At 36.5% G+C, this 26,793-nt stretch overlaps 1 protein-coding gene across 3 annotated transcripts in view; it reads left to right on the plus strand.

The window, feature by feature from the left end:
* RELN (reelin) overlaps nt 1-26,263 on the plus strand; it is a 544,299-nt gene extending 518,036 nt beyond the window's left edge. Inside the window, exons 54-65 of one of the 3 annotated variants that reach the window (XM_005679214.3) lie at nt 2,251-2,426; nt 2,576-2,682; nt 3,773-4,015; nt 4,597-4,772; nt 7,769-7,842; nt 8,656-8,817; nt 9,550-9,707; nt 11,760-11,979; nt 13,446-13,643; nt 14,486-14,584; nt 19,175-19,180; nt 25,148-26,263. In XM_005679214.3, coding sequence (XP_005679271.3) covers nt 2,251-2,426; nt 2,576-2,682; nt 3,773-4,015; nt 4,597-4,772; nt 7,769-7,842; nt 8,656-8,817; nt 9,550-9,707; nt 11,760-11,979; nt 13,446-13,643; nt 14,486-14,584; nt 19,175-19,180; nt 25,148-25,244 — 1,716 coding nt within the window. In that variant the 3' untranslated portion in view covers nt 25,245-26,263. Of the gene's footprint in view, nt 1-2,250; nt 2,427-2,575; nt 2,683-3,772; nt 4,016-4,596; nt 4,773-7,768; nt 7,843-8,655; nt 8,818-9,549; nt 9,708-11,759; nt 11,980-13,445; nt 13,644-14,485; nt 14,585-15,217; nt 16,751-19,174; nt 19,181-25,147 lie in introns of those variants that run through there. The other 2 variants (XM_013963255.2, XM_018047261.1) reach the window with 2 other exon arrangements.

The following is a 26,793-nucleotide window of genomic DNA, read 5'->3' on the forward strand; positions in this document are numbered from 1 at the left end:
AAATACTCTGTTTTGGGGGGTTTTATAGAGCAGACTGTTAAAGTCAATATTAAACCTTCCTTAATTCACATTTTTCAGTAGATATACTATTTAAATTAGGAGGATACTGTTGTTATGAAATAAAGCAAATAATATTGCTACATTATCACACACACAAAAAAACAAGTTTTCAAAAAGGTGGAAAGAGCACTAGAATTTTTGTTCTGAAAGTGTTGTGATTTGTTGACTGATGAAATGTGGTTGCATATTAAATAAGAATAGAGAAGTTAGTCTTGGAAATTTTAGCTATTATATCATTATTTAACATGCAAAGTTGCTCAACACTGTTGCCATATATATATATATAAAAATTCTGTTTCTGTGAATAAATATACTGTATTTATCTTACAATAACAGAAAAATGACTAAGTTAAAAAAAAGTACAAGTGATTGAAATTGAGTGTATAAGTGACAAACAATGTAGATAAAACCTGTCATTTTGTGACCTCCCTGGTGGTCCATTAGTTAAGAACATGTCTTCCAATGCAGGGGATGCAGTTTTGATCCCCGGTCAGGGAACTAAGATCCCACATGCCACAGGGCAACTACGCCCGTGCTCCACAATTACTAAGCCCATGCACTTCTACTAGAGAGAAGCCCCCGAGCTGCAACTAAGACCCAAGCAGCCAAAAATAAATACATGTTTTAAAAAACTGTGATTTTTTTCTACAATACTTCAACAACTTTGGAACTAATAGATTAAAAACATAAAATTGGAGCAATGCTCACTTGTATCTGAAGCTGTTAGTTTGTATGTTATCAAATGAGGTTATGAGAAACGTAGCTACAGGTAATAAATATTTTGATGTAGAGTCTTTCGTGAACATTTGAATTCCATTAGCATTCTTCAGTTGGATAATAAATTGTAGAAATCTATATTATGAACCCTGAATCAAATATTTCTAATGAGAGTTTAACATGATTACCAAAGCATGTCTTCTGACTCTTGTGTTCTCACATATAAACCTCCAGTTATAAATTGCATTTATTTGCTAACATCAGTGAGGTGAAGTAAGGCTAACATGTTGACCATATGTCATTAACTATAGAGTTGATTATGTTCCAAATTTGAAGAGGGTCTATCTAAATCATCTGAACCATACAATAAGATAGCAACTAAGACAGCCTACCTAAAAAGTGAAAAGGTATATAGTTTTTCTGTAAACAGCTACTACAGTTGCAACTATAACATATTGTTTTCATGACATATTTCTATCACTTAAAAAAAAAACAAAAAGAAAAATGAAAAAAAAACTGCCTCAACCTAATGCAAAAGCCTCAACCTAATGCAAAACTGTATTATGGACAAAAATAATGTCCTCTGGACAAAATGAATAGAAAATCAAGAGCTTGACTATGATGTGTGGAAATGAAATAATTGAACATAAAATTAGCCATAATGAACCCTAATATTTTATTTATCTATTCTGTTTTGGAAATAGACTGTTCCTGGTTGGTGGTCCTTTTTAGTCAAAAGGATAAACTGGAGACTCAGGGAAATATTTTATTCTATATTTTGAGTTCTTCTCCCAAGATCCTGAATCTTGGCCCTGACAAACATGTGAAATGTCCTTTAAATTGCCTTCCAAGATTGTTTTCTTTTGCTTCATACAGAAAGGTTTGGTTTTAAGTGTCCCTGCCTAACCAAATAAGACATTTTAAGTTTATTCTGTGTTGGAAGCTGAAGGGTCCTGGGTTCCTGAAATAGTCTCCAAGGTGCAGGGAGTGGAGGGGGCACATATTTCCAAGGAGAATAAGACAATCATTCAGGGAATACTGGGACAGGGGGAAGTGCTAAAAAAATCTGTTTTATCTCATTCCTTTAATTTTTTAAAATTTTTGTTCCTGTTTCATAATATCATAATAAATTACAAGAGTACTTTCCATAATGTATAAATAAATATTTTGAGAGTATATGCTTAAGTAAGTTTTTACGAAACTCAGCTTTACAATTGTTCTATTTTAAGATTCTTTCCAGATTTTAAATTCCAATAATTAAGCATTATTTAAGCAGTTTAAATGATCGTCAATAGATGATGGACAAGAATATTGTGGACGTATTATGTTGGGTTTCTTTTAATATCTTTCAGAAAAACATTTGAAATCAGCTTTAATTTTTAAGCCAAGATGTAACTTTGTATTGTCTTAGCTATTCCATAATTATTCTTTGAAGTTTTTACTTTTAAACGCATACCACTTACTTTTTTCCAGACTTTTCTGAAGGAACGCTTTGACAGTGAAGAAATCAAGCCTGATTTATGGATGTCCTTGGAAGGTGGAAGTACTTGTACTGAGTGCGGGATTCTTGCAGAGGACACTGCACTCTATTTTGGGGGATCCACAGTGAGACAAGCTATTACTCAAGATTTGGATCTCAGAGGGGCAAAGTAAGTCAATTTTTTTGTTATCTTTGTTACAACTTAGCAAATTGGCCCCCAAACAAGAACACACCTATGAAAGAAGTTGTTATCCAGGGCTTGAGTAGATAATTTGTTCTAACTCTGTGTTCTGATGGCTAATTTGTGCTTGCATTCAGATTCCTGCAGTACTGGGGGCGCATTGGTAGTGAGAACAACATGACCTCCTGCCATCGGCCCATCTGCCGGAAGGAAGGCGTGCTGTTGGACTACTCTACAGACGGAGGCACGTTTCAGGGGTGAAAGCCATGCCTTGCAGCGGATTCCCAAATTCCAGCCATTGCCCCTCAGAAAAGTCTCTGCAAAGCTTTGCTGACATGGCAATGCAAACAGTGAAAGTCACAAAGAGAAAGCTGGAGACCTTGGTTGTATTCCAGCCATTATACATTCTATATTTGTAACTTCTGTGTTGTACAAAATCTACCCGAAAAGGGAAAAGAGAGAAATCACATTTTAAAAAAACTCCAAGCTTATGAGTAAAGACAATAATCACGAAGCATAGCTGAAGCTTGATTATAAATGATACAATTAAGAAATAAATTTTTGCATAGTCTTCCAAGTAAAAGATAATTTTAAAAACATTTTAAAGTGTTTTAAAAAGCTTTTGTGTGAACAAGCATATAATAAATGGTATAGAAAATCTATAAGATAGCAGTAGTAGTTGTGGAAAACTATAGTCAATTTGTGAGTCTGTCACACACTATTTTAACAAGATTTTGTTTCCTTATTTTGAAGTAGCTAGAACCAGACGAGTAGTACCATGAGGTCTTTAGAAAATCAGCATTAGGTGATAGGTATCATTCTTAATAACTGGCAGATAAATAGATGACCCTACCTTTAAAGTATTTTAGGAATTCAAAGGTGTTTTCTTAAGTAATTTAAACATTCCACCTACTGTCTTATCAGTTGATTAGAGAAGCTTCATATTTGTCCAACAAATCACAAATTGTGTAGAATTATAATCACTATATTTTAAAATACTAGGAGTATCTTATCTAGAAATATTTAACACACGGGTGTTTCTCATTATTTATGAGAAATAATGCATATAGGAATCAAGAACAAAACTTTAGAAGCAGAAAATATTTAATTTTTACCTCAGTATTTTTATTTTTGCCCAAATATTTCTAAATACCCTTCCCCTTATATCATCACTCTCATTTTGAAACAGTGTGTCAATACTTACATTAAAGTCAGTGAAATCACTTCTCATTATCTGGCTGAAGATCTTTGGAGAACTTGCAGTAACTGCAATATATTGGTGATTTGTTGTGTTTTTTCCAGTATGTTACTATGTCGGTATATTTGTTTTATAGGAATTACTTGGACTTTGCTCCATGAGATGGATTATCAGAAATACATTTCAGTCAGACATGACTATATACTTCTTCCCGAGGAGGCTCTTACCAACACAACTCGACTCCGCTGGTGGCAGCCTTTTGTGATCAGCAATGGACTTGTGGTCTCCGGGGTAGAGCGTGCTCAGTGGGCACTAGACAACATTTTGATTGGCGGAGCGGAAATCAATCCCAGTCAGCTGGTTGACACTTTTGATGATGGTAAGGAACAAGACATTGAGCAATCTTCCTTGTGTATCTTTTGTTTGCTTATGTCTTTACATGAATTACTACATGAAAAGCATTTAGATGAGTGTCTACCGTATAGTTACTGATCAACGAATGTTAGCTATTATTTTGCCTAATAGTTTATACATCTTCAAGGTTGACTGCTTGTTGAAATGTCAACAAAGAATTTAATAAATCCCATTAAAGACAAAATGTCTTGCTCTAAATATAATTTGAAATTTCAGCAGCCCCAAATAATTTCAGTTTCTTTAAGAATTTCTATATGCAGAGATACATATTTTATTAGTTTGAAAGTATTCCAGGAAAAATCTTGCAATGGTAAAAGTTACCCAGACTAGCAATTATATTTTAAAAGTTGGGTAATTGTTGTACTAGCATTTAATAATCTTTTCTAGATTTGATTGCTATATATATATATAATACCAATTAAAGAAAATAAAAATCAATCTTAAAGGATAAGCAAAGAGCTAGAGCATAGACATTCAAGTAGATCAACAATAAACAATTAATTTAAGAGAATAACATGCCATATTACTTCCAATTTATCTTAACAGAAGGCACCTCCCATGAAGAAAACTGGAGTTTTTACCCTAATGCAGTGAGGACAGCAGGATTCTGTGGCAATCCATCCTTCCACCTCTATTGGCCAAATAAAAAGAAGGACAAGACTCACAATGCACTCTCCTCCAGAGAACTCATTATACAGCCAGGATATATGATGCAGTTTAAAGTAAGGGGAAGCGGCTTCTCCAGGCAGTCCGGTGTTACACTTGGGCGAGGGAGTATGGAGAGAAAGCTAATTTGAACAACTATAAGGAAATGATTGATTTCATTCATTATAAGAGACTTTATTTTATGAATAAAAGAAGTTATCTTTCACAAAGGCCTTTATCTTATAGGATTATTTGAACACAGATATATTGAGACATAGCAAGACATGCAACTGTATTATATCTCAGATATGTAATCTTGACTTCGCTTTTACAAACCTTGGAAATACAAATCTCAAGTAGGTGCCTCTATCTCTTTCTTTGTCTCTATCCCTTTCTGTCTCTCTCTCCCACTAATTTCTCTACCACTTTCTCTTTATGCCTATTTCATACATCAAGCTTTGCTTCTTTATATGTCCTTTTTCATTATATCTTTCCATTTTTCTTTTCTCTCTGACTTCCAAACAGCAAACCTGTACATTAGCCCAATTGAAACCTCCCAAATCCTCAAAGATTTGAAAAGGACTCTCACTTCTTATTAATAAATGCATATTTTACTCATATAGGAAAATGAAAGAGAAGGCATAAGAGGTAATTAGTAGACAAATTAGAAAGATAAAGTACTATTGATTAATGTCTTACTGCATAAAACACTAAAAAGGGACATTACAGAAATGCAGTTTATTACTGGATCATTTTAAAGAGACAGATCAGTTGTTCTAATGCCCTTATTTAAAAAGGTGTGCTACAGTGACAGTTAACAGAAAGAATCCTTATTAGCATAAATAACATTGTGTTTGTACCTGGGAGAAGGGGGAAATGGGGAGTTAATATGTATAGGGTTTCAGTTTTGTAAGAATTCCCAAGTTGAAGAAAAAAGGCAAATTTTCTGTTTTCCTCAGCTTTGTATTAAACTCTCCTTCAGAGACTGGAGGGTGAGGCAAGTCCCCCCGAATGCCACCACCCCTTCAGGACTATCCTTACCTTAGTGACATGAAGGACACTCAAAGCCACATCCAGTGTTACACTACCCCTAATTCCAAGCCACGTCCCTTAAGAGTGAAGGCTTTTCCTCCCCCAGGCCCGCATCACACTTATATTTTTGATTAAGTTGGTTGGGGCCTCCTCTTTTGTTGCTTCTGTCAACCCAGAACTGAAAAGACTGAAATTTTCTTCTCTAGCCAAGTCAGTTTGTTCCTTTTAAAAAAGAAAAAAAAAAAACTTGTCCCCAGAAATTTAAGAATTAAAGTGTCACTAAATCTTCAACTTTAAAGTCACCACAGACTTTCTGAACACCACGTGCAACACCTTTCACCCATTCCTCACTTTTTCATTTTCTCTGTTCTATTTGGCACTCTTGTACTTGTATTCTCCAGCTAGTGAAATTCTCTTTCCCCTCAGCTTCTGGGTTCTCTGCTGCTCCTCCTCTTACCTTCTTAATAGCTATGTCTATCTCCTTTTTGGTTCTTCTTCCCTCAACCCACTAAATATCAGCATTTCTTAGTACTTCTCCCAGGCTTTCCTCTCTTTTCATAGACATTCTCACTATTGAGAACTTCATTCATCCTCTGGCTTCAAGTATCATATCTTTAAGGGCAACTCCAAGACCCAACCTTGACTGGCTCGTCAACATTTAATTCAGTACTTTTAATTGCCTGTATACTTTTCTATACCTTTGAATTATTGGCATCTCAACTCAACATGTTGAATAGTGAACTTCCTATCTTCCCACTTCTGCTAACTCCTCTCTCTGATTTTCCTATTTCTCTTGATGGCATTGCCTCTTACTTATTCACCAGCTCTAAATTTTAATTTAGTCTTTGATTTATCATTTTTCACATCTAATTAGTTACTCCATCTTTTTAATTCTAATTCCCTGTATTCCTGACACCCATCCCATCTCTTCTCTTTGCACTGTTACCACCTTCATTCTGGCCCTTATTAAATCAGTAGTCTTTTCCTGTCTAATCTCTCTCCACTTCACATGTCTTCAGCAGCACAGATTGATCCTTACAAAGCACAGCTTTGATACATCATTCCACTGCTGATTGATGAATTCTTTTCTTTTTTTAATTGAAATATATTTGACATATGGCAATGTGTAAATTTAAGTCATACAGCATGTTGATTTGATACATTTATATATTATAATACAGTTGCCACAATAGTGATAGTTAGCACCTGTATCATGTCACATAATTATTATTTCTGTTTGTAGTTGGAATAATTCAGCTCTCCAACTTCTGAAGAATTATTTTCTTACCCACTTAATCAGATTCAACCTGTCCTTCCTATGAAGCACCAAAGCATTGTATTTTTTTCTGGTTTCCATTTCCACTGCTGGAATACACTTTGTATTCTCTCTATGAAACCACTGTTATTTTATGAATAAGCATATAGTATGAAGTTTATAGCACCAACCTTCCCTGGTGTCAGCACTGAAATAGGACTTGTTGATTGAGTAGATGATTAGAACTTAAATTTGAATCACCAAGTCTTTATAGCATTTATGCACTGTTGATGATTCAAGCATTTAATTGTATGTGATATGGAATACTTTTATCTACATGGAAATGGAAAAAACTAGGAATAAATAGTAAGTATTTAAAAATTACTATTTTTAATTACATATAAAAATGTAATGGTAGCATCAAGGAGGTTAGTAAATCAATGAAACTATCTTGAACCAGTGATACTTTGTTTCTTTCCATTAATTCTCCGAAAACTACTTTCCTTTTGACCAATTCATCTTCCCCAAATTTACAATTAGTATGTTATACTAATTAAGTAAATATAAATAGTAATTTTTAACCTTAATTCTCATCTCCTTGCAAAATGGTATGACTTGTACAAAACTCAAAAGAATGCCTTCTTGGTGTCTGGCAGGCTGCTCTGTAAAAGCTTCTTCAAATACTTCTTGGTTACTTATCATAGTCATAATGAGAGATGGGAGTTCTCATTAATGATAGGCATTATTTAATCTTGCTGATACATATCAATTATCTGCTTGTTTTAGATTGTGGTGGGTTGTGAAGCCACTTCTTGTGGTGACCTTCATTCCGTAATGTTGGAATACACTAAAGATGCAAGGTTTGTGAAATCACTTTTTACATTTCCTCCAAATGTGTATATACAATTCAAATGGTTGTCTGTTTTTAAGGCAACTGCTCATAGGGAAGCATTCTTATGTATTAGAAGTGGCAGTTAATTGCATGCATGTGAAAATGTTATTTGTATAAAATTCACAATGTATCTTATTTTCAATTTTTCCTCAAACCAAGAAAAATAAATTTCATTCTAGGCTGCAGCCAACAAATTTTATATTTTAAAGTAAGACACTGTATTTGTCCTCAAAGTAGAACTCTCTTTTATTTATGTTGCTTGTTTTCAACCAACCCTAATAAAAATATAAATCAATGAAAGATCTGATTATGCTTTAGCTAGAGTCACATCCCCTAAAGCATAGTAGCACTGTTAACTATAAGTCTGACTTAGTGCAGTTACCTCTTTAGGGTGTCTATAGGCCTGCCTCCCACCACCACTTTGAAAAATGAATTATAGTAATAAAGTTTGGGTAGACAGAGAATTTTGTCAGTCAACTCCAGGTATAGTTCTTGTAGTAATATCAGGGAGAAGAAGCCACTAGAGTCAGCTCTGTGCCTGCTATTATTTTATTTTGTCATCTGTAACTATGTTAATGTGCTTATAAAGAGTTAGGGTATATCTTATTTGAAATAATTTTCAAATTTTCTTTTTATTATATGTAATTATATATATGTATATATTAAATTTATATTAAAATTTCTTAATTTAACCCAATCATTAAGCATTACCTTGACATGAGACAGCTGTCTAATGCAGCCTCTGAAGAGCTGTCTAATGCAGCCTCTCTGGTTTCTGCAGGTCCGATTCCTGGCAGCTCGTTCAGACCCAATGCCTTCCTTCCTCTTCAAACAGCATCGGCTGCTCCCCCTTCCAGTTCCATGAAGCCACCATCTACAATGCTGTCAACAGCTCCAGCTGGAAGAGAATCACCATCCAGCTGCCTGATCATGTCTCCTCCAGGTAGGCTGCATACTTAGGTAAACTGTGTGGAATGTCCTGTGAGTCTGTGCAGAGCTCATATAGTGACTCGACAGCAACTGATAAAAGGAGTCTAGACTTTTAGTTATAGTTCTAGTCCCCTCTCCCCTCATCTCCCCGCTCCTCTCACTGCCCCATGCCCCTAAATGGCAACTCCATGTGCCCATAAGAAATAGGATTCTTCTTTGTAAATGATTCACAGACCTCAACGTTTCTTTTCATTAAATACCACAGCACACACCAATCTCAGTCACAGCGCCTAAGTGAAAAATGTCCCAAGACTTGTACTTGGCACCACAACTGCCCTAGTGTTCGATGCTCCCAGAGGCTCTGCTGTTCCCCCCACAACCAGTGCCCTCTGGGGTGTGCCAGGCTAATCAGGTTATACTGAGTTGCAGGGTAAATATAATGGAGCACAGTCTTCCTAGAGTAGCATTTATTTTCCCCAAAGATTTGGAAATGACACACCACTGTAGGAAAAATGGATATGGGCTTATTATGGAATAGAACAGGAAATGCACATAAATTTTTGAGGAATTTTGGGGGTTTACTTCCAGAGTCTGAGGGGTACAAGTTCACTCACCTCTGCCAATTGTGATGCTTCGGGGGAAAGTTTTAGAAGCCCTTTTCTTAGAAATAGCCCCTATCTCCAGAGACTAGAGGCTGGACACACCCATGGGCAACAAAAGCCTCCTGAATCCCTTCTGCTTTCAGTGCAACACAGTTCCGCTGGATCCAGAAGGGCGAAGAAACAGAGAAGCAGAGCTGGGCAATCGATCACGTGTACATCGGAGAGGCTTGCCCTAAGCTCTGCAGTGGGCACGGATACTGCACCACCGGTGCCATCTGCATCTGCGATGAAAGTTTCCAAGGTCAGAATCCTGGTTTGTTGTTCTTGACCCAGGAGACAGTAGGGTTCTCCTCATTTTAACATGTGTGCAAAGGCCACCAGGGAATGGATAGAAACTCTGGCCTGAGGGATTTGAGATAGATGATGCACTCTTTGATCACAGACTTATTTACCTTGGGGCTGAATTTTGAAGGATAATTTTATGCTATGTTCCTTGAATTTTTTAAAATGCAGATTTTATCCACCCCCCTTGAATATTCTATAGTACCTTACATTCTCCAACTTCCACGTGACTCCCTGCCCCAGCCTTTACCTTCCACACTTGATTTTTGCTGTGGGCCTCTCTCCTTCCCTACCTGGCTGCCTGTCCCCAGACACAGGACCAATATTCTTTCTTCCTCGGGCTCTCCCAGGGGCAGCAGCCCCTGGCCTCCCAAGATGGAGCTGACGATTCAAAATGTTCTGTTTCCCAGGTCTCTTCATCACATACACACACAGAAAAACCTTCATAACTCAAAAAATACATTTTTACTGCTTCAGTTTCTAGAGGCTGATGATGCGTTTGGGGCAAAGTATCTACTCAACTGCTGAGATCCCAGGAGGTTGCTCTGTCAGTCCTGTTTGAAAGCCTGCAGCCCTGCTTTCCTTTGATGAAATGTTTCTCACAGGTTTCAGCCTCTATATTACAAAGTTCACTGTATCCAATTACTATTACATCCTCGGAGCCTAATTCTTGACAAAGAGCAATGCACACTAAATTTTTATACTGAACCCTTACGTTGCCTTATGCTTTACTGTTTACACAAGTATCCCCCCATTCATTCAGCGGAGTCATTCAGTACTTATGATACCCACCCCCATAAATTAACTATGTTGAATGTCACCATTATCACTTTATAGGTAAAGAAATTGAGGGGAGCATAAGTGACTTCCCTAATAGTACATGTCGGGAAAAAGACCAGAAACCCAGGTAGTTCTTTCCAATCAGTCCCTATGTCTCTCAGAGATGAGAGGTTTATCCAAAGAGGACCAGAATTAGCTTCTCCCAAGTGTACAATGCAAGAACCCATAGATTTGGATTCTGGAGTAGAATCTACTTAGCTTTCTTGATGGATGCTATATCCTTGCCTCCAAATGAAATGAGTATGATAAATATAGACTGCTGCACATCTCTGATGTTAGAAATTCTTAGCCGCTGTCTTCTTCCCCTGGTCGTCTTATTGCTGAGATCAGCTGGGTCTGTCCAAGTGTTAGCTAGAGAATTTGAACTTTTAGGCAAATGAACAACTCAGCTGTCTCACTAGGAGTCCTAGGTGTCTAGAATTTGCCCTTTTCTCTGATCCAACAGAACTATGAGCTTTTGATTTTGAGTTATTTTAGACATTGAGAAAAGTTGTGCTTTTCCAGTCAAGGAAAAATGTAGAGACATACACACTTGCTAAAGTAGTGCCTTCCTTAAATGCCTGTATTGCAGTTCTGTTATCTCTGAGAAACACTTCCAGTTTATTATTCCTGTATTTATTCCAGCTTCATTATGGAATATTTTATATGTACTCAGTATTATGCTAGGTACTACAATCCAACAATGAATAAAATGTAGACTCTGTTCTCAAGAATCAACTATAAGAGCTAGAAGGAGAACAAGAACATGACTTCTTTCCTGCTATTTTCTTATCATGCTAGGGAAAAAGAAATTATGTTGCCTCTCATGCCAGGGTGAGAGCTCCCTTCTAAGACCCATGGCTGGTAAACATGCAAGCCCAGCCAGACGCTGTGTTTTTTTTTTAAACAATGGGCTTATACCAGTACTAAGTACATTAGCACCTACCTATTTTAGTAAATATCAACTCAAAAATAATATGACTTTTCAGCAACATAAGCTAATAACTGCTGAAATAAAAGAGAAATATTTATCTCTAGGAATCTATATCTGCTTGGTATTTTGTCATTCTTACAGTAAATCTGACATTGATTGGATTAAATGTGAAATTGAATGCTTGTTCATAATCTTTGATTCATAATCAATGATTCTGCTTGTTCCAGCTAATCTGTGCAACTATTCATTTCCCTCTAGGCGACGACTGCTCTATTTTCAGTCATGACCTTCCCAGTTACATTAAAGATAATTTTGAGTCAGCAAGAGTCACTGAGGCAAACTGGGAAACTATTCAAGGTGGAGTGATAGGAAGTGGCTGTGGGCAGCTGGCACCCTATGCCCATGGGGACTCGCTCTATTTTAATGGCTGTCAGATAAGACAGGCTGCCACCAAACCTCTGGATCTCACTCGAGCAAGGTAACAAAACTCCTGTGTTGTAGTTCAGATACAGAATCAGTCACAAGCACATCACTGTCCATTGTTAGATATGATCATGAACTTCATGGCACGGGTGTCACTAAGCAGTAGAAACTTAATATCAACTGAATTTGATATGAGAAAGTATATGTTTTCACAACGCAGAATTATGATTTGCTTAAATTTAGTATAGAGTTATCTTGTGAGTGGTGGTAAAATAGGCATAAGCTTAGAGAAATGGTCAAATATAAAAAATAGAGAAGTGTATCACAGTAACAGTGCTATAGGTCGGTTGTATGTCAATAAAATGGAAAAGTAAATAATTGGTTATGAATAATCTATATAATTTAGTGTGGATCATATGCAAGGATGTAAATACAAGTGTGAGTGTGAAGATTTATAGTAATGCAAGCTTATATAGTCCTATATTTAGCATATGTATCTACAAATGGAAATGGAAGATCGATGGTTGGATAGATGGGAACTTTAAAAGTTCACACAGTTTAGGAACTGTATGCTAATGTAGAATAGAGAAGACAAAGGAAAAGAGACCCAGGAGGGTTGAATTTTCTTCCCCACCTGCCCTTCCAGCTCTGCACCTAAGCCGGAGAAAACACAGCTTTTTGTCTGCCATACAAGTAACTTTGCTTTAAATTGATTAGTGCATTTACAGGTTTAAGTCTAGCAGTTTATTTGACCACCTATTAATCACTCTGTTAATCACTCAGGAATTTTATTAATCACTTTAGGAATCTTATAAAGATAGATTTCCTATGTTTAAAAATTATATCTTATAAGGGCAAGGATGCCTGTGAGAAGCACATCAAACACAACAGCAGACATAGTCCAGAGCCTGCATGTCTAACTCAGTTTTCCCTCTTCTCTGATCTCCAGACATCTTTTCCTAAAATAAACATGATTTATCCTTGTCCAGATTCTGTTCAGCTTGAAGCTATTTATAAAAAGCGTATAGCACAGAGACACAGTTCTTGAGTCACTAGCCTATTGTGTTCCCCCTTTGCCTGTCCAAGAAATAAAGCCACTCTTTCCTTCTCCACCATAAAAAGCATATAGAGTAAATAGTATGGCTTTATTTCTTGTCTTCTCCATGTCCTCAGCTGCCTATTTGGCTGATATCACCTTGCAGAAAACAGAAGGTGTTTCAGGAGAAATGTTCAAACAAGATTTCTAACATCAAAGGAAGGAAGAAAAAGATCTTTGAAAGTCAGAATTTTCTCTGTGTAGAACACCTTCCAAGCTTATTTTTCATATGTATGATGTAAAAGATAGTAAAATAAATTTTGTTATTTATGTGACTTAGTCATAAGACTGGATGCTTCCATTTTTACCATATTATGAACTTGAAAATTTCAGCACTTAGAAACAAGATTTAAAAAAATAAAGTATAACTCCTTGAATACTACCTGACTTTTGTTTAAAAATGAATTCTCCTTTGTTTTTTTCAGCAAAATCATGTTTGTTTTACAAATTGGGAGCACATCACAGACAGACAGCTGCAACAGTGACCTGAGTGGCCCCCACGCCGTGGACAAGGCCGTGCTGCTGCAGTACAGCGTCAACAATGGGATCACCTGGCATGTCATCGCACAGCACCAGCCAAAGGACTTCACCCAGGCTCAGAGGGTGTCCTATAACGTCCCCCTGTAAGTGCCCAGAAAGGAAAATCAACAGGGTGTGATGAAGTTATATGAACAAACACCACAAAGTCAGTGGTGGCAGAACCAAGACTGACTAATCCAGATCCCCAGAGTTGTGGTACTATTTCCTGTTGGGACAACTGACAAAACTTGGAGCCAAGAATAAGAGCAAGAGGGAACAGAGAAAAACAATTAAATACCAAGGTGCTTTGTGCATATTTCCCTCCCAGTAATGTGTTTCTAGTCCTTTAGAAGACAACATTTTAAGTCTCCTTCTGGGTACACTGGTTTGAGAATTTGCTGAGGATAGGTAGGTTTGTCAGTTTTGCCTGGCATGGTACCCTAGTGTCTAGCATCTAACCCATCACACAGAAGGTACATCCCATTTGTTGACTGAAGATGCAGCTCTTCCAGGTCCTAGTGGACCAAGGGGAAGAAATGAGAGAAATGTAGGATTGTAAATCCTTGAGTAGCCAGTAAAATGTGATGCTGCTTAGAAGAATACTGTGACCTAAGCAAATCTAAATTCCATACCCAAAGTTCTGTTGATTTAGAGTAGCCTATTGTATTTATTGGACTTCCCTGGTGGCTCGGATGGTAAAGCGTCTGTCTACAATGTGGGAGACCCAGGTTTGAGCCCTGGGTTGGGAAGATCCTCTGGAGAAGGAAATGGCAACCCACTCCAGTACTATTGCCTGGAAAATCCCACGGACAGAGGAGCCTGGTAGGCTGCAGTCTGTGGGGTCGCAAAGAGTCGGACACGACTGAGCGAAGGAGTGCATGTATTGTATTTACCAGAAAGTTCTCTCTTATCTAGTGTTTGACCTCTCTTCTTATCTGTAACCTAGGGAGGCACGGATGAAAGGAGTTTTATTGCGCTGGTGGCAGCCACGCCACAATGGAACAGGTCATGATCAATGGGCTTTGGACCATGTGGAGGTCGTGCTGTGAGTATCTGATACATAACATCTCATGTCCATTTCAGAAAGGTTTGAAATTCCTTTGATATGGCATGCTCCTTAATTCAGTAAGAATTGTTCCTGATGAGAAACCCCCACAGGATCACTTTGGCTTCCACTCTTCCACAACTGCAAACTATAGCTCTAGTCAACAAGTGATATTACAAGGCCCCGAGTATAACTTAATGTACCTTAGAAAACTTCAGTAAGTAACAGTTTATATAACAGTTTGACAATATTAATTCAATGGGATTGAACGGAAGTCTCCAGGTAAATGGGATCAGTGCCTTCGTGAAGTCTGGGTTGCCTTATAAAATGGAATGACATCCTGAAAAGAAAAAGGATCTGTGCTGGTCGATGTGCAGAGAATCACTAGTTCATGTGTCTGATTACAAACACCTATCCAAGCCACAGATGCCCGGGGCATTCTTCCATTTAGTGACATGGTCAAAACCAGAACAAAGAATTTGGTTTCAGATTCCTCGTGATTTTAATCCCAGCACCTAAGAAGTCAAGGGTGTCCCCTCCATGGTTTCTCCCATAGAATAAGGTTGTCAGCACTCTCAACTAGCTGGGTTGACTGTACCACAGAGATGACTTGCTTTTTTTCTAACAATCTAGTTCCTGTAGAACTGGAATGCTTATGTCTCGGCGGGTTCGGACTGATGGCTCCAAGTGGTTGGCAAGGAGAGGCGAATCTTCTCGGTAGATAGGTTCAAATGTTCATTCTGTTTACCAAATAGAAAATGAAATCAGCCCTTTGGCTGGTTTCAGTCATTTTGAAAGCAAATTTAAATGATTAATTGGTAGGAAACCTACCAGATTTGTTTTCTTTCAATCATAGCCATGAGCTGAATTTTTCAGTCTTGAGTTAGTCCTTGTCCTAGTTTTCACTGAGGCACCTGCTTGCATGGCATCCATATCAACCCCCAGATCCAAGAGCAACCCAGTCCCTACACAAGCTCCCACTGTGCGCTCTGCTGCTTTGGACCACTTGCTGGGCTCTGCCTCCATAAGAGAAGGTTGATGTTTATAGTAACAGTCCAGACTCAGTTGACTCCATATAATGAGGCTGATGTTTCACTTAGATTTTGATCTCCTCGGACTGCATTATGCCAGGAGACTAGACTAAGCTGGGCTCTAAAATGAATGATTTTTGGTAAGGTCAGAGAGAGCAAGATATCCAGACAGACCAAAAACCAACCCTATTCTTCCCCCATCCATTCTTCCCTGGCTACTTTCCTTTCAAAGGAGTGCTTCTCAATCTGATTGAACATGAGATACACTTAAGAGCTTTTGGAAGCATCAACATGTGTCCCAATGCCCATACCCATCCCTATGGACAGTGTGATTTCCACTGATCTGCAGTGAGACCTGAGCATCAGTCTTTTTTAAAAGCACCTCAGTTCATTCTAATAAACTGTTTGAGAATCAGATTTAGAATTAGTAACTAGTTTTTATCTTTCAAGTCTCTCTCTGAGACAGTTTACATTAATGGAGCTTCCTATCCCTCACAAAGCATTACCAACTTTTATGAAAAGTTCAAAATTTGACAGTCCTCAATAGAAGGCAGGGTGCTAATACTGACCTTGGGTAGATATAACAAATCTTACATGTCATGTGTTTGAATAGATGTTTCTTCTCCTCCCACCCAGCCGAGCAATTGCAGTTATCCATTTCAGATTTCAAAGGCTTATCATCACCACAGTTCCTTCCCACAGAATAAAATTAAAGAGTAAGTGGGTCAGAAGTACAAATATACTCCCTGGTATGAAATAACCCCTTCACAACTCGGGAGTCAAACGGAGGTGACCTGCTGCCTCAAAGGTTCACATCATATAGTTCCCAAGGGAACCTTCTGGTATACCTGGCATTGGTATTAATTTTTATAAGCAGCTGCCAGCTTCATGATATTCTTGTGATATTATTACAAGAATCAACCTAGTGTTTCTGATATTTTTTCTGGAGCAATAATCTGCATTTGTAAAGACTTTACTTTTATTCTGTCTCCAGAATTTTAGTACTTTGAAGAATTTATCACTTACCAGCCACCTGTCTGCTCTTACTCTGTATGATTTTCTCAGAGTCTCAGGGAACTAAAACATTCTGAATGTGAAAAGGTCATTGCCTCACATGCAGAGTATTACATGACTTGAGTTTTATTCAGAGTCTTCTTTTCAGTGAATGATTTTAAATTATAACTTTATACATGTAACCATAAAATTTTATATATTGATAAACATATGTATACATTATTATATGTTAAAATTTGTTAAAACTAAAGGAGTTACTTTGTTTTCCTTCTTTTTTGGAAGGAAGAAATATTTCATAAAGTTGAGTTTAATCAATAAGTTCTTTTAAAAATACCATACAAAGAAATTATCTTTTCAGAACTATTTTTTGATTTTTTGCTTTTGTATTAGGATTTAATATGTCCATGCCACTGTATTCTTTTAAACTACGTCTTTTCAGAAGAGTCACAAAAAATTTTAAGGCATTTGTTAGTCAATATGCCTTCCATAGCTCTACATAATTTATTTTAATTCATTCATTTAATGAGCTTAAAATTAAAGTTCCAGATAATTCAGAAAAATAAAATAATTTTTCCAAGTGTCTTTCAAGCAGATAAAACACAAAGAAACCAGCCAAGGTTCATGTCACAGTTCACAAATATTACTAATTATATCTTTGCTGCAGCAGATGTATATTTAGAAATAGGTGAAATACTCCCATAAAGCCCTATTAAATTCAAAATCTCATCCTAATTAATTATACTTATGTATAATAACAGTTATATAAACTAAGATTGTTGGTTTTTTAAGTGTGGCAGGAACAGGAGGCTTGAGGTGCATACCTAAAGAGATACAAGCCCTACCTAATTGAAAACTGCAAATAGGGCAACTGATATGTTTTTTGCAACCAGTGGTTGGAGGTATACATTTTTAGAATGTATTTTCTTTTTTGAGTAAAGACTGGCCCTAATATAGCTTTATTACCATAGTTTAGCTCTTTTGCATGTGCACTAAGGACACATGCTAAAAACTCTGAGAAAGAAAACCTGTGATCACGCATGGTATCTTGAGTCTATCCTCAGTACTGCCCATATTAGTGAGAAGATACATGAGTTTGATGAGAAAAAAAAAAATGTAGCACTTTTGAAAATATTTCAAGGTTTAGGAGTGCATCCTAAATGAACAAGATACAGAACATATTTTTAATTTAATAGTTTAATTCTAAAATACTCCATCCAGAAGGATTTGAGTTTCATAAATATGGATATACAGAATAAGCCCCACACCATAAAGATAAAAACTACCGTTTTGGCATTTAACAAGCAAAGTCACTTATGCCTTATGCTTGTTTGAGAGTGTAATCTCCCCACTCTGATGATTTTTTCAATAAAACCTGTACATGAAAAGCACTTCATGATGATTAGCCCTTGCTAATCTGCCACAGAGCAGATGAACCGAATTGACAGATCACTTTTTCCCAGCCTCACTAGCTTACAAAAAGTCCTCATCTGTAAAGTCTGAGTGATGCAGTGTAACACAGGCATTGACAATCAAGTGTCAGAAACCTAATTTCTCTGAATTCATTGGCTAGTGTAGAATATTTGTTTTTCCGTAAATGTTTGTGAATACATTTGGGCAGATCCCTCACAAGATCCATGCTGGTGGGGTCTTCTTAGGATAAAAGAGAATCTTTTTTTTAACCTTTGTTGCCAGGGCACTCATCCTTCTATCCTAAGAATCTCCCTCACCCAACTATGCATTTCATTCACACATCACATTTCCTGTGTATGTGTCTTAAGTCACAACCTGTCATGTGTATGATGAAGTGAGCTGATTTTTGCATGTGTACCTTGAAAGTAAACTGCTCAGTAAAGAGTCAGCCTTTGTGAACTGAGTTACCAAAAAAGTGAATTATCACCACATTTGCTGAGAATTGAAAACCAATATGTTGCTAACTATGGTCTTAAAAGCATTTATCAGATTCTAATAATATGAGTTCCATCATGGCCATTCCCTCATGCTATTCATTATCAAGATACTGTCATATTTTTGGCACAAATGATTTATGGAGAATAATGTATTACATTTGTTGCAAAGCATATTTATCCTTCCTTAAATTTGATTGTGTTATTTGATATACAGGACTTACTATTTCAAAAAGCCCATTCCTTAATATATTCAGGAATAAGTATCTTCTAAAATGTAAATAATTGAAAAATCAAATAATAACATTTATGGTAGTTATTAAACTGTTACTTTCATATTTATGCTTTATATGCAACATTTATGCCAAATGTAGTACTGTAGCTACATGTACTTTGACACATATGGTTATGAGCAAATATTGCATGTTGCATTACATAGAAAAGTTAAATATATGTATATACTAGGTATAGAAGAATAAGGAATAACTTCTTTAATTTTTATTTTCAAAAGAGATGAAAAATCGTATATTGCGTCTAAACCTGATCAGACTTTTATGACTAATCACAGTGCTGCATGTGTTGAAAGGCATTTTTTAACTTGTGTTATATTTCATTATTTGCTGTCATTGGTTTTCCACTAGAGTAAGGTAAGTCCTCTTACTAATTCTGGGGAACTATTTACTAAGTTTCATTGTTATTACCTATGTTAACTGAGAAATTTTGTAGAAGACCTTTGCAATGAAAAAAAAAACTGTGAAAGCAAAGTTATATGTAATATTGAGAAATACTGGAACACTTGAAACCTGTATCATGTAAACTTCGTGTTCAGCCAAATTGTAGTAATTCTCTAATGTATACAAACAGCATAGACCAGAGTGCCAATCAGCATGCCTTCTTTGGACTGCTTGATTCTGTGCCTGGGATTTTCCTAGAAGACGTTCTCAAAATATGAACAGCTTATAAGTTTGTTATGAGAGGAAAATGAAAATAGAAATGTGTGCACAAGAGCTATGGGCTCTGATTAAATGTGGTGTCTTTCAAAAGATCTCTTATGCTAGAGATGATTGAGAATGCCTGGACTTCTCAAATCTATTCTGTTAATAAATGAACCAGCAAAAGGGAGTGGATTTATTCATAATATTTGTGAGTTCTAGATCCTATCCTTAGGATCTAGAAAGGGATTGGCCTTTTAGAATACATATCTACATTTGCTCTCTAATAGGGATACTTTAAAACTTAGGAAAGAAAGTATACTTAGGTAAGACTGGTATCCTTAGGTAAGACTTAGATATCCTTAGGTAAGACTTCTTTAACATATGTTTACATTTGGAGATACTTTAAACCTAGGTAAGAAGGTAAAATGGTTATTGTTTGTTAAACATACGCATATTCTGCTAGAAGTTTCATTTCCCCAAAGTACATAATATCAGATACTATTCTCAGCCCCATTCAGTAGGGAAAAGAAAAATGAAGTGCTCTACATTTGTGAGATATGTGAGCCCACACTTACTTACATATATCCCTCCTGAAAATGCAAGGCCTTGAAAGTAGAATGTACAGCATCTTCTCTGCAGGGCAGTTTAATTGATTAATTTCAGTGGCAGTTTCCCATCTTACAATCATCAGTATTTCTCTGAAAAATAATGGCAGTCACTGGATTCTTATTTTTGCATTGATATAAAGCATTACTTATTATATCATAAGTTTTGATGAAAAATTAATTACTTAACAGTAAAAATAACTAAATTTCTATGCACTCACATTACTTTTATCAAGTCTCCACCTTCCCCATTTCCTTTAGAATCAACAACAAATCACTTAATTTTTTATAATGATAAATAACTTAAGATAGTGGCTCCAGTGAAGAATACAAGGTTAACAGTCACTAGTTCCTGAAAAAAACTTACAATATCTGTATTTCCTATGAGGGAAGCATTTTATTATTCCATATGCTATTTAAAGTCCCTAAACTCCCACAGCAATAATGGAAATTTAAGTTAGCATTTCCAAGAGGTCATTGATCACTCTCCCTTCTTTCAGTGGCTTCCTCAAAATAGAAATTTTTAAATGGACCTAGTTCTATTCAGTCAAGCAAATTGATAGTCAAGAATCATAGTTGATATGCCTTGGAATGAATATTACCTGCTTTCACTGGAATTGTAATAAAATACTTTCTCATATTAATACTATTGCAGTGAAGAAATAAATCCTTAAAATTCCATCACACCTATAATTATTTTGGTTATAAGTTTATAACTAGTTTATCTATAACTATACATCTATATTGGAGAAGGAAATGGCAACCCACTCCAGTATTCTTGCCAGGAGAATCCCCACGGACAGAGGAGCCTGGCAGGCTACAGTCCATGGGGCCGCAAGAGTTGGACATGACTTAAGCAACTAAACCACCGCATACATCTATATGTATCAAAACCAAAAATAGGGTCCCAGATCTGCTCCACAAAAAAAAAAAAAAAAAGAAAAGAAAAGACATAATGAGCATGACATCTTTCAACTGGTTTAAAATTCTTCTAATGTCCAGTCTCATAAATTAGATATTCTAGAAACGACAAGTGTTTAGTAACCATGTGAGTTTATTAATGGTCCTTGAAGCAGGCAGCACTTTGGTATAGCTTCCCATGATGCTTGATTTTCAAAGCTTATGAACTGGAAAAAATCTACTTTTGTTAGATTCCATCCTGTCACCAGAGATACTTATGTTTTATGTAACAAAATTTTTCCAGTGTGCTTTGAAAATGTGGCCATTTCTAATGTGACTACAAAACATTAGCCATCTATAACAAACATCTATTGCAAATGCTGAATGCATATCAACATTTGCAGTGATCTAAAGATATGTTATGGATATATACATTTATTCAAAATTAAAGGATATCCACTGAAGCAAAATGCCTCCTAAAGTAAATATAAGCTCCCAAGCTGGATCTATTATCAAGGTATTAAAGATCTGCAACCTGTTAATATTTATTTTCTCACTCATAAAAAATGAAGCAGGCTTCCCTGGTGGCTCAGCTGTGAAGAATCCACTTGCAATGCAGGAGACATGGGTTGGATCCCTGGGTCGGAAAGATCTCCTGGAGAAGGGAATGGCAACTCACTCTAGTATTCTTGCCTGGGAAATCCCGTAGGTAGAGGAGCCTGGAGGGTTACACAGTCCATGAGGTCACAGAGTTGAACACGAGTTAGCAGCTAAAAACAAACAACATAAAAATGTAGAATTTAAATCGGTCCATAATTAGTTATGTGGAGAAGTTGCTTTGAAGCCACACATGCACATCAACTTTTGTTCAAATGAAATGTTCCTGTGTTCCCACATACTGAGGTCACTTTCCCATCAGTTTGGGTTGCATTGAGATAACTGAATATCCTAAGTGTTCTGAGTTTATCTTTTTTTCTTGTAAGATATTTTAACTATTTTAAATTTTCTTTGAGTACCTTATATCGTTAAATGTGTTTACAACAGAATAATTTTCATTGCTTTAACTTTGCAATTATTCCTTATAGTTAAAGAGTAATGATTTACAACAGGAATCCAATCAGTAAGTCACCAAAAGTTCAACAAACATGCCATGACCACTCAGGGGTCAGGCAGGAGGCTCAGTGCTATGGTACGGGGGTGGGGGGAGTGGGGCACACCTGCTACACCCAGAGAGGTTTAGTCAAGGGGAGCCAAGATATGAACATGAGTCATCTCCATGCAAAGCACAAAAGGAACAGTATGAGGATTCACAGTAGGGGTGGAAGCCTACTGGCAGGGGTGAGCAATAAAAAAAAATGTAATACTTGCAAAATAAGTAGAAATTTAGGAGGCTGGGTTGAAGATTATCCAGTAAGGCAGGTGGAAGGGACTCAAGGTGAGTTTGAATAGAGGTGTCTGTAAAGTACAATAGATGAAAGGACTTAAAAAAGAGTAAAATGAAATGTGTGGAGGACTTAAAATAGCTGGCAAAGTTGACTTAGATAAAAGGCTTAGGAATCCTTTTTAACAAGATTAAATCAATGTTTGATGGAGGAGCCTGGTAGGCTACAGTCCATGGGGTCACAAAGAGTCAGATATGACTGAGCAGCTTTTCTTTCTTTCTTTGCACATTACACAAATTTCTTTGCAATTACACATTCGGTGATACTGTCTTGGTATTTATGGTTTCTCTTCAGTGGTGTTTCTTTCATAAGCAGAAAGGATGAGGAGGCTAGCTTAGGGGACCACTGTAATATAATAGCTCAGGGAAATTCAGGGAAAGAGCACTCGTGAAGTATCCTAGGATGCTGGCAGGAAGATAGCTAGTTCCAGGTTAATCTTCTGTAACTAAAGAGGTGAGAGGATTCTTTCTCCTGACACTTGATTAGTTCAATACATTAGGTCATTGTTCTTTTTTTATAACTAGACTTTACATAGGCAGCAAGTAGTACTTCTCACCACTAATAAATAATATATACATTTATTTCCTCCTTCAACTGTGACATTGAAACTGGTCAACTTGATTGATACATATAATATTAACACATCAGGGGAATGGGGAGGACAGCCAAGCTATCTGAAAACAAAACCTGATTGTTTTTTTCTTTTTCTCTATAATGTCTTCAGAGTATATTTTGTTTCCATTCTATCACTTCTAACATTTCCATAGGATAGAAATCCAGGGTGCAAGTTATTATCATTTTATTTTGTAAACTATAGATCAATGCAATGTCTTGTTATCAAGTTTTAGCACAAATGCTGTTACTTTTTGATCAAGTATATCTGATAAAATTCACTTTATATATTTTTCTTTGAGAGATTTTAGTATAAATTTTATTTTCTAATGATGTAATATCTATAAAATCCTCATTTTAAAGGTTTCTGTATATTACAAATGTTAGTATAATATCTAGGTAAAACAATTATTTTACATCTTTGCATATTTTATTTTACATGTTTTACATCTGGTCTGTTGAGCAGAAGAATACACTGCTCAGTGCAAAATTACTCTTTCCTTCCTCTGTAACCCAATGCAAATTCATATCACATTTACTTTCATGGTGAAATCACATCACATGACATTATCCTGCTCCATGCACATTTTAGATGGTGCAGTGGTAAAGAATCCAACAGCAATGCAGGAGAAACAGGAGACGAGGGTTCGATCCCTGAGTCAGGAAGATCCCCTGGAGGAGGAAATGGCAACCCACTCCAGCATTCCTGCCTAGAAAATTCCATGGACAGAGGACCCTGGCAGGCTACAATTTCATGGAGTAGCAAAGAATTGGACATAACTGAGCACACAAACAAGGAAGAAGACTTTAAGACAAGACAGCATTCAAGAGATTGAGTGAATTTGGAAAATACTAAGAGGCTCACTCTTAAAAAACACATTTTGATGCTATATAGAAACATGTTGTCACTCCGGTCCATGTGTGAAAGGAGTCTGATTCTTTTCAGTGATCTTATGGATAAGTATCCTTCTTAAATTACATTTTCCATATCAGAACTTTAACAGCAATCTCTGCCAGTATCATGCATATTTTTACAGGTTCCTAAAATTCATTTTCAGAATTTTTATCAGCTTGACCTTGAGTATGTATGTATGAATGTCTGTGTATATACATGAGGGGGATATGTGCACATAGTTTTGCATCTCGGAGAAGGCAATGGCACCCCACTCCAGTACTCTTGCCTGGAAAATCCCATGGATGGAGGAGCCTGGTAGGCTGCAGTCCATGGGGTCGCTAGGAGTCGGACACAACTGAGCGACTTCAGTTTTACTTTTCACTTTCAGGCATTGGAGAGGGAAATGGCAACCCACTCCAGTGTTCTTGCCTGGAGAATCCCAGGGACGGGGGAGCCTGGTGTGCTGCCGTCTCTGGGGTCGCACAGAGTCGGACACGACTGAGTCGACTTAGCAGCAGCAGCAGTACTTTTACATATATACATTCACTTACACTTTCTATTTTATAATCTTTTTTTCAGTAGGGTGTCTCCTTCATAAGGCCATGTTCATAGAATATGACCTCAGCTGCTTACTGTTTGAGGAAGGCAGCAAAATCTGATATTCTGAGAAAAAAAATTGCTTCTTCATTTTGCCCCTGAGACTGCAAGAAATAGGAAGATCAAGCTGATTCCGAAAAGAAGTTTGTTTTTCCTTTGTTTTTGTTTCTCAAGCTTTAAATGGCAATGGTTGCTGGAAGAATCAAATTGTCCTTCCTACTTGTTAAAGATGTATGTAAATAAGGTCATAGGCATAGTACACACTTTATCTCAGATTAATTCCATTCAAGTCAGCCTTTTCAGAAAGAGTTCGAGAATAAAATTAAAAATCCAAAAACAGTTGCAGTCCACTTTTGCAATTAATCAAGAGAATTTACCATTTGTTCTAGTTCAGAACTCACTCATGAAAAGAAGGGGATTTCTTCAAGGCCAAAGGCAGTGAATGCAGTTGTCAACCTTTAGTTCTTCTGTCCTGGGGTGGTAATGTTAGCATGGCCTATAAACCCTGAGAATTTTCCAAAAAATAGCAGGGTAACTTAGGACGTAGACTAGATTGTGCTTTCAGTGATGGAACTTACATGCTCTTTCTTTTTTCCCTCCCTGCTTCTATCCTTTCTGATTTTAACAGCACTCGCAAACAAAATTACATGATGAATTTTTCACGACAACATGGGCTCAGGCACTTCTACAACAGAAGACGAAGGTCACTTAGACGATACCCATGAAGAATCAAAAAGTTTATTTTTCCTTTCAATATGTGATGTGTTGTTTCGCATTCTTTTAAATCTCGCACTGCATCTGATATCAGGAAACTTCTGTGAAGGACTTAGTGATTAACTGAAAGCCCTTCTCAAGACCAAGTGTATACCACTTTCCCACACTGTGAACTAATGACAAGTGACTTATTTCTCATAAGTAAATGTCTTCATGTTGATGTATCCGTGCAAATTGTGATCTGTTGTAATATCAGTTACAGTAGCAGTATTAAAAATAAGAAATAGTTTAACAGAAGAAAAAGTTTAAGCACAAAAGTTTAAGAGATTTTATGTTTAAAATGGCATTTAGTACAGTATTTAACATTCTTGGTCACAAAGCTATTTAAGTGGACTGTATTTCAGCTATGTATCATGTTTTATATGATTAAATTATCATTGTTGGTTCTTTATGTATTCTCTTCTACAATATAACACATTGACACTGTATTTACTTATTATGTTGCAATATTTTTTGCTGCTGAATTTCAGGCTACTTATATTCTACAGAAAATTCATTGAAATACCTACTCATGAAGATAGTTGTAAAGAATTGTATCTCCTTTAATATACCCCTCGAAATGTATGTTGGTTTAGCGCTGTTTGTGGATAAGAAAAATGCTTGACCTTGAAATATTTTCTACTTAAAAAAATTGTGGATGAAAACCCTATCTCCCACAAAGGAGTTCCCATTTCCTTGTTTAAAAGATACTTTTAAAGTGTTCTGTGGCTGATTTACTAACAGTAAGTGCCATTTTGTGTCTGTGATAACAGAGTGATTTGTAAAACAGTGGATGTTTTCATTGTGTTCTCTTTGTGGACTGTTTTTCCTGCGGGTCATATTCATACCTTCTGATGAAGTTGTACCAACACCAGCAACGTTATAATGGCCCTGTAGCCCTGAACTCTCTATTAACGTAACAAAGAGGTTGCACTCTAGGGTGAACCAAGCTAAAAGTCCATGCTTAAATAAAAATTATGTTCAAAAACCATTTGAAGTTCGTTTGTTATTTGCTGTTTGTGTCTTTATTTGTTGTTTGTGTGTAGGATTTGTAAGTCTGGGCAGGTTTGGAAAGAACAGTGTCAGATATAGTTACTGGTTTTTTATTGTTCTGTCGTTGATAATAGCCATTATGAAGCCACGCTTTTCAATGTAGCCATTTGGGTTTTTCCTATTATTCACTCTGCAGTCACGCCAAGAAAAGTCAGTAAAGAATTCTGAAAATTATTTAACTCCTGAGAATTTTGTTAGCTGCTGACATAATGCCTAGCTCATAAGTACTCATGCATTCATTCAGCAAATATCTATTAAGTGCCTGTTATGTGACAGTGTTGAAGATTAAAAATGCTGACAGACGTTTTCCTTGCTTGTTCTTAACATCTACAAAATAATAAATATGTTAATTTTGTTGTATTTGTTGGTTTTCCAGAGGGTTAAAAATACATATATCTAGGTAAGAAAGCATTGAATGGCAGTAGTATCTCTCATTGAATAGGGAAACAATAGGGATGATCTTGCTGA

This window comes from Capra hircus, chromosome 4 (genome assembly GCF_001704415.2).
Source record: "Capra hircus breed San Clemente chromosome 4, ASM170441v1, whole genome shotgun sequence".
Lineage (NCBI taxonomy): Eukaryota > Metazoa > Chordata > Mammalia > Artiodactyla > Bovidae > Capra > Capra hircus.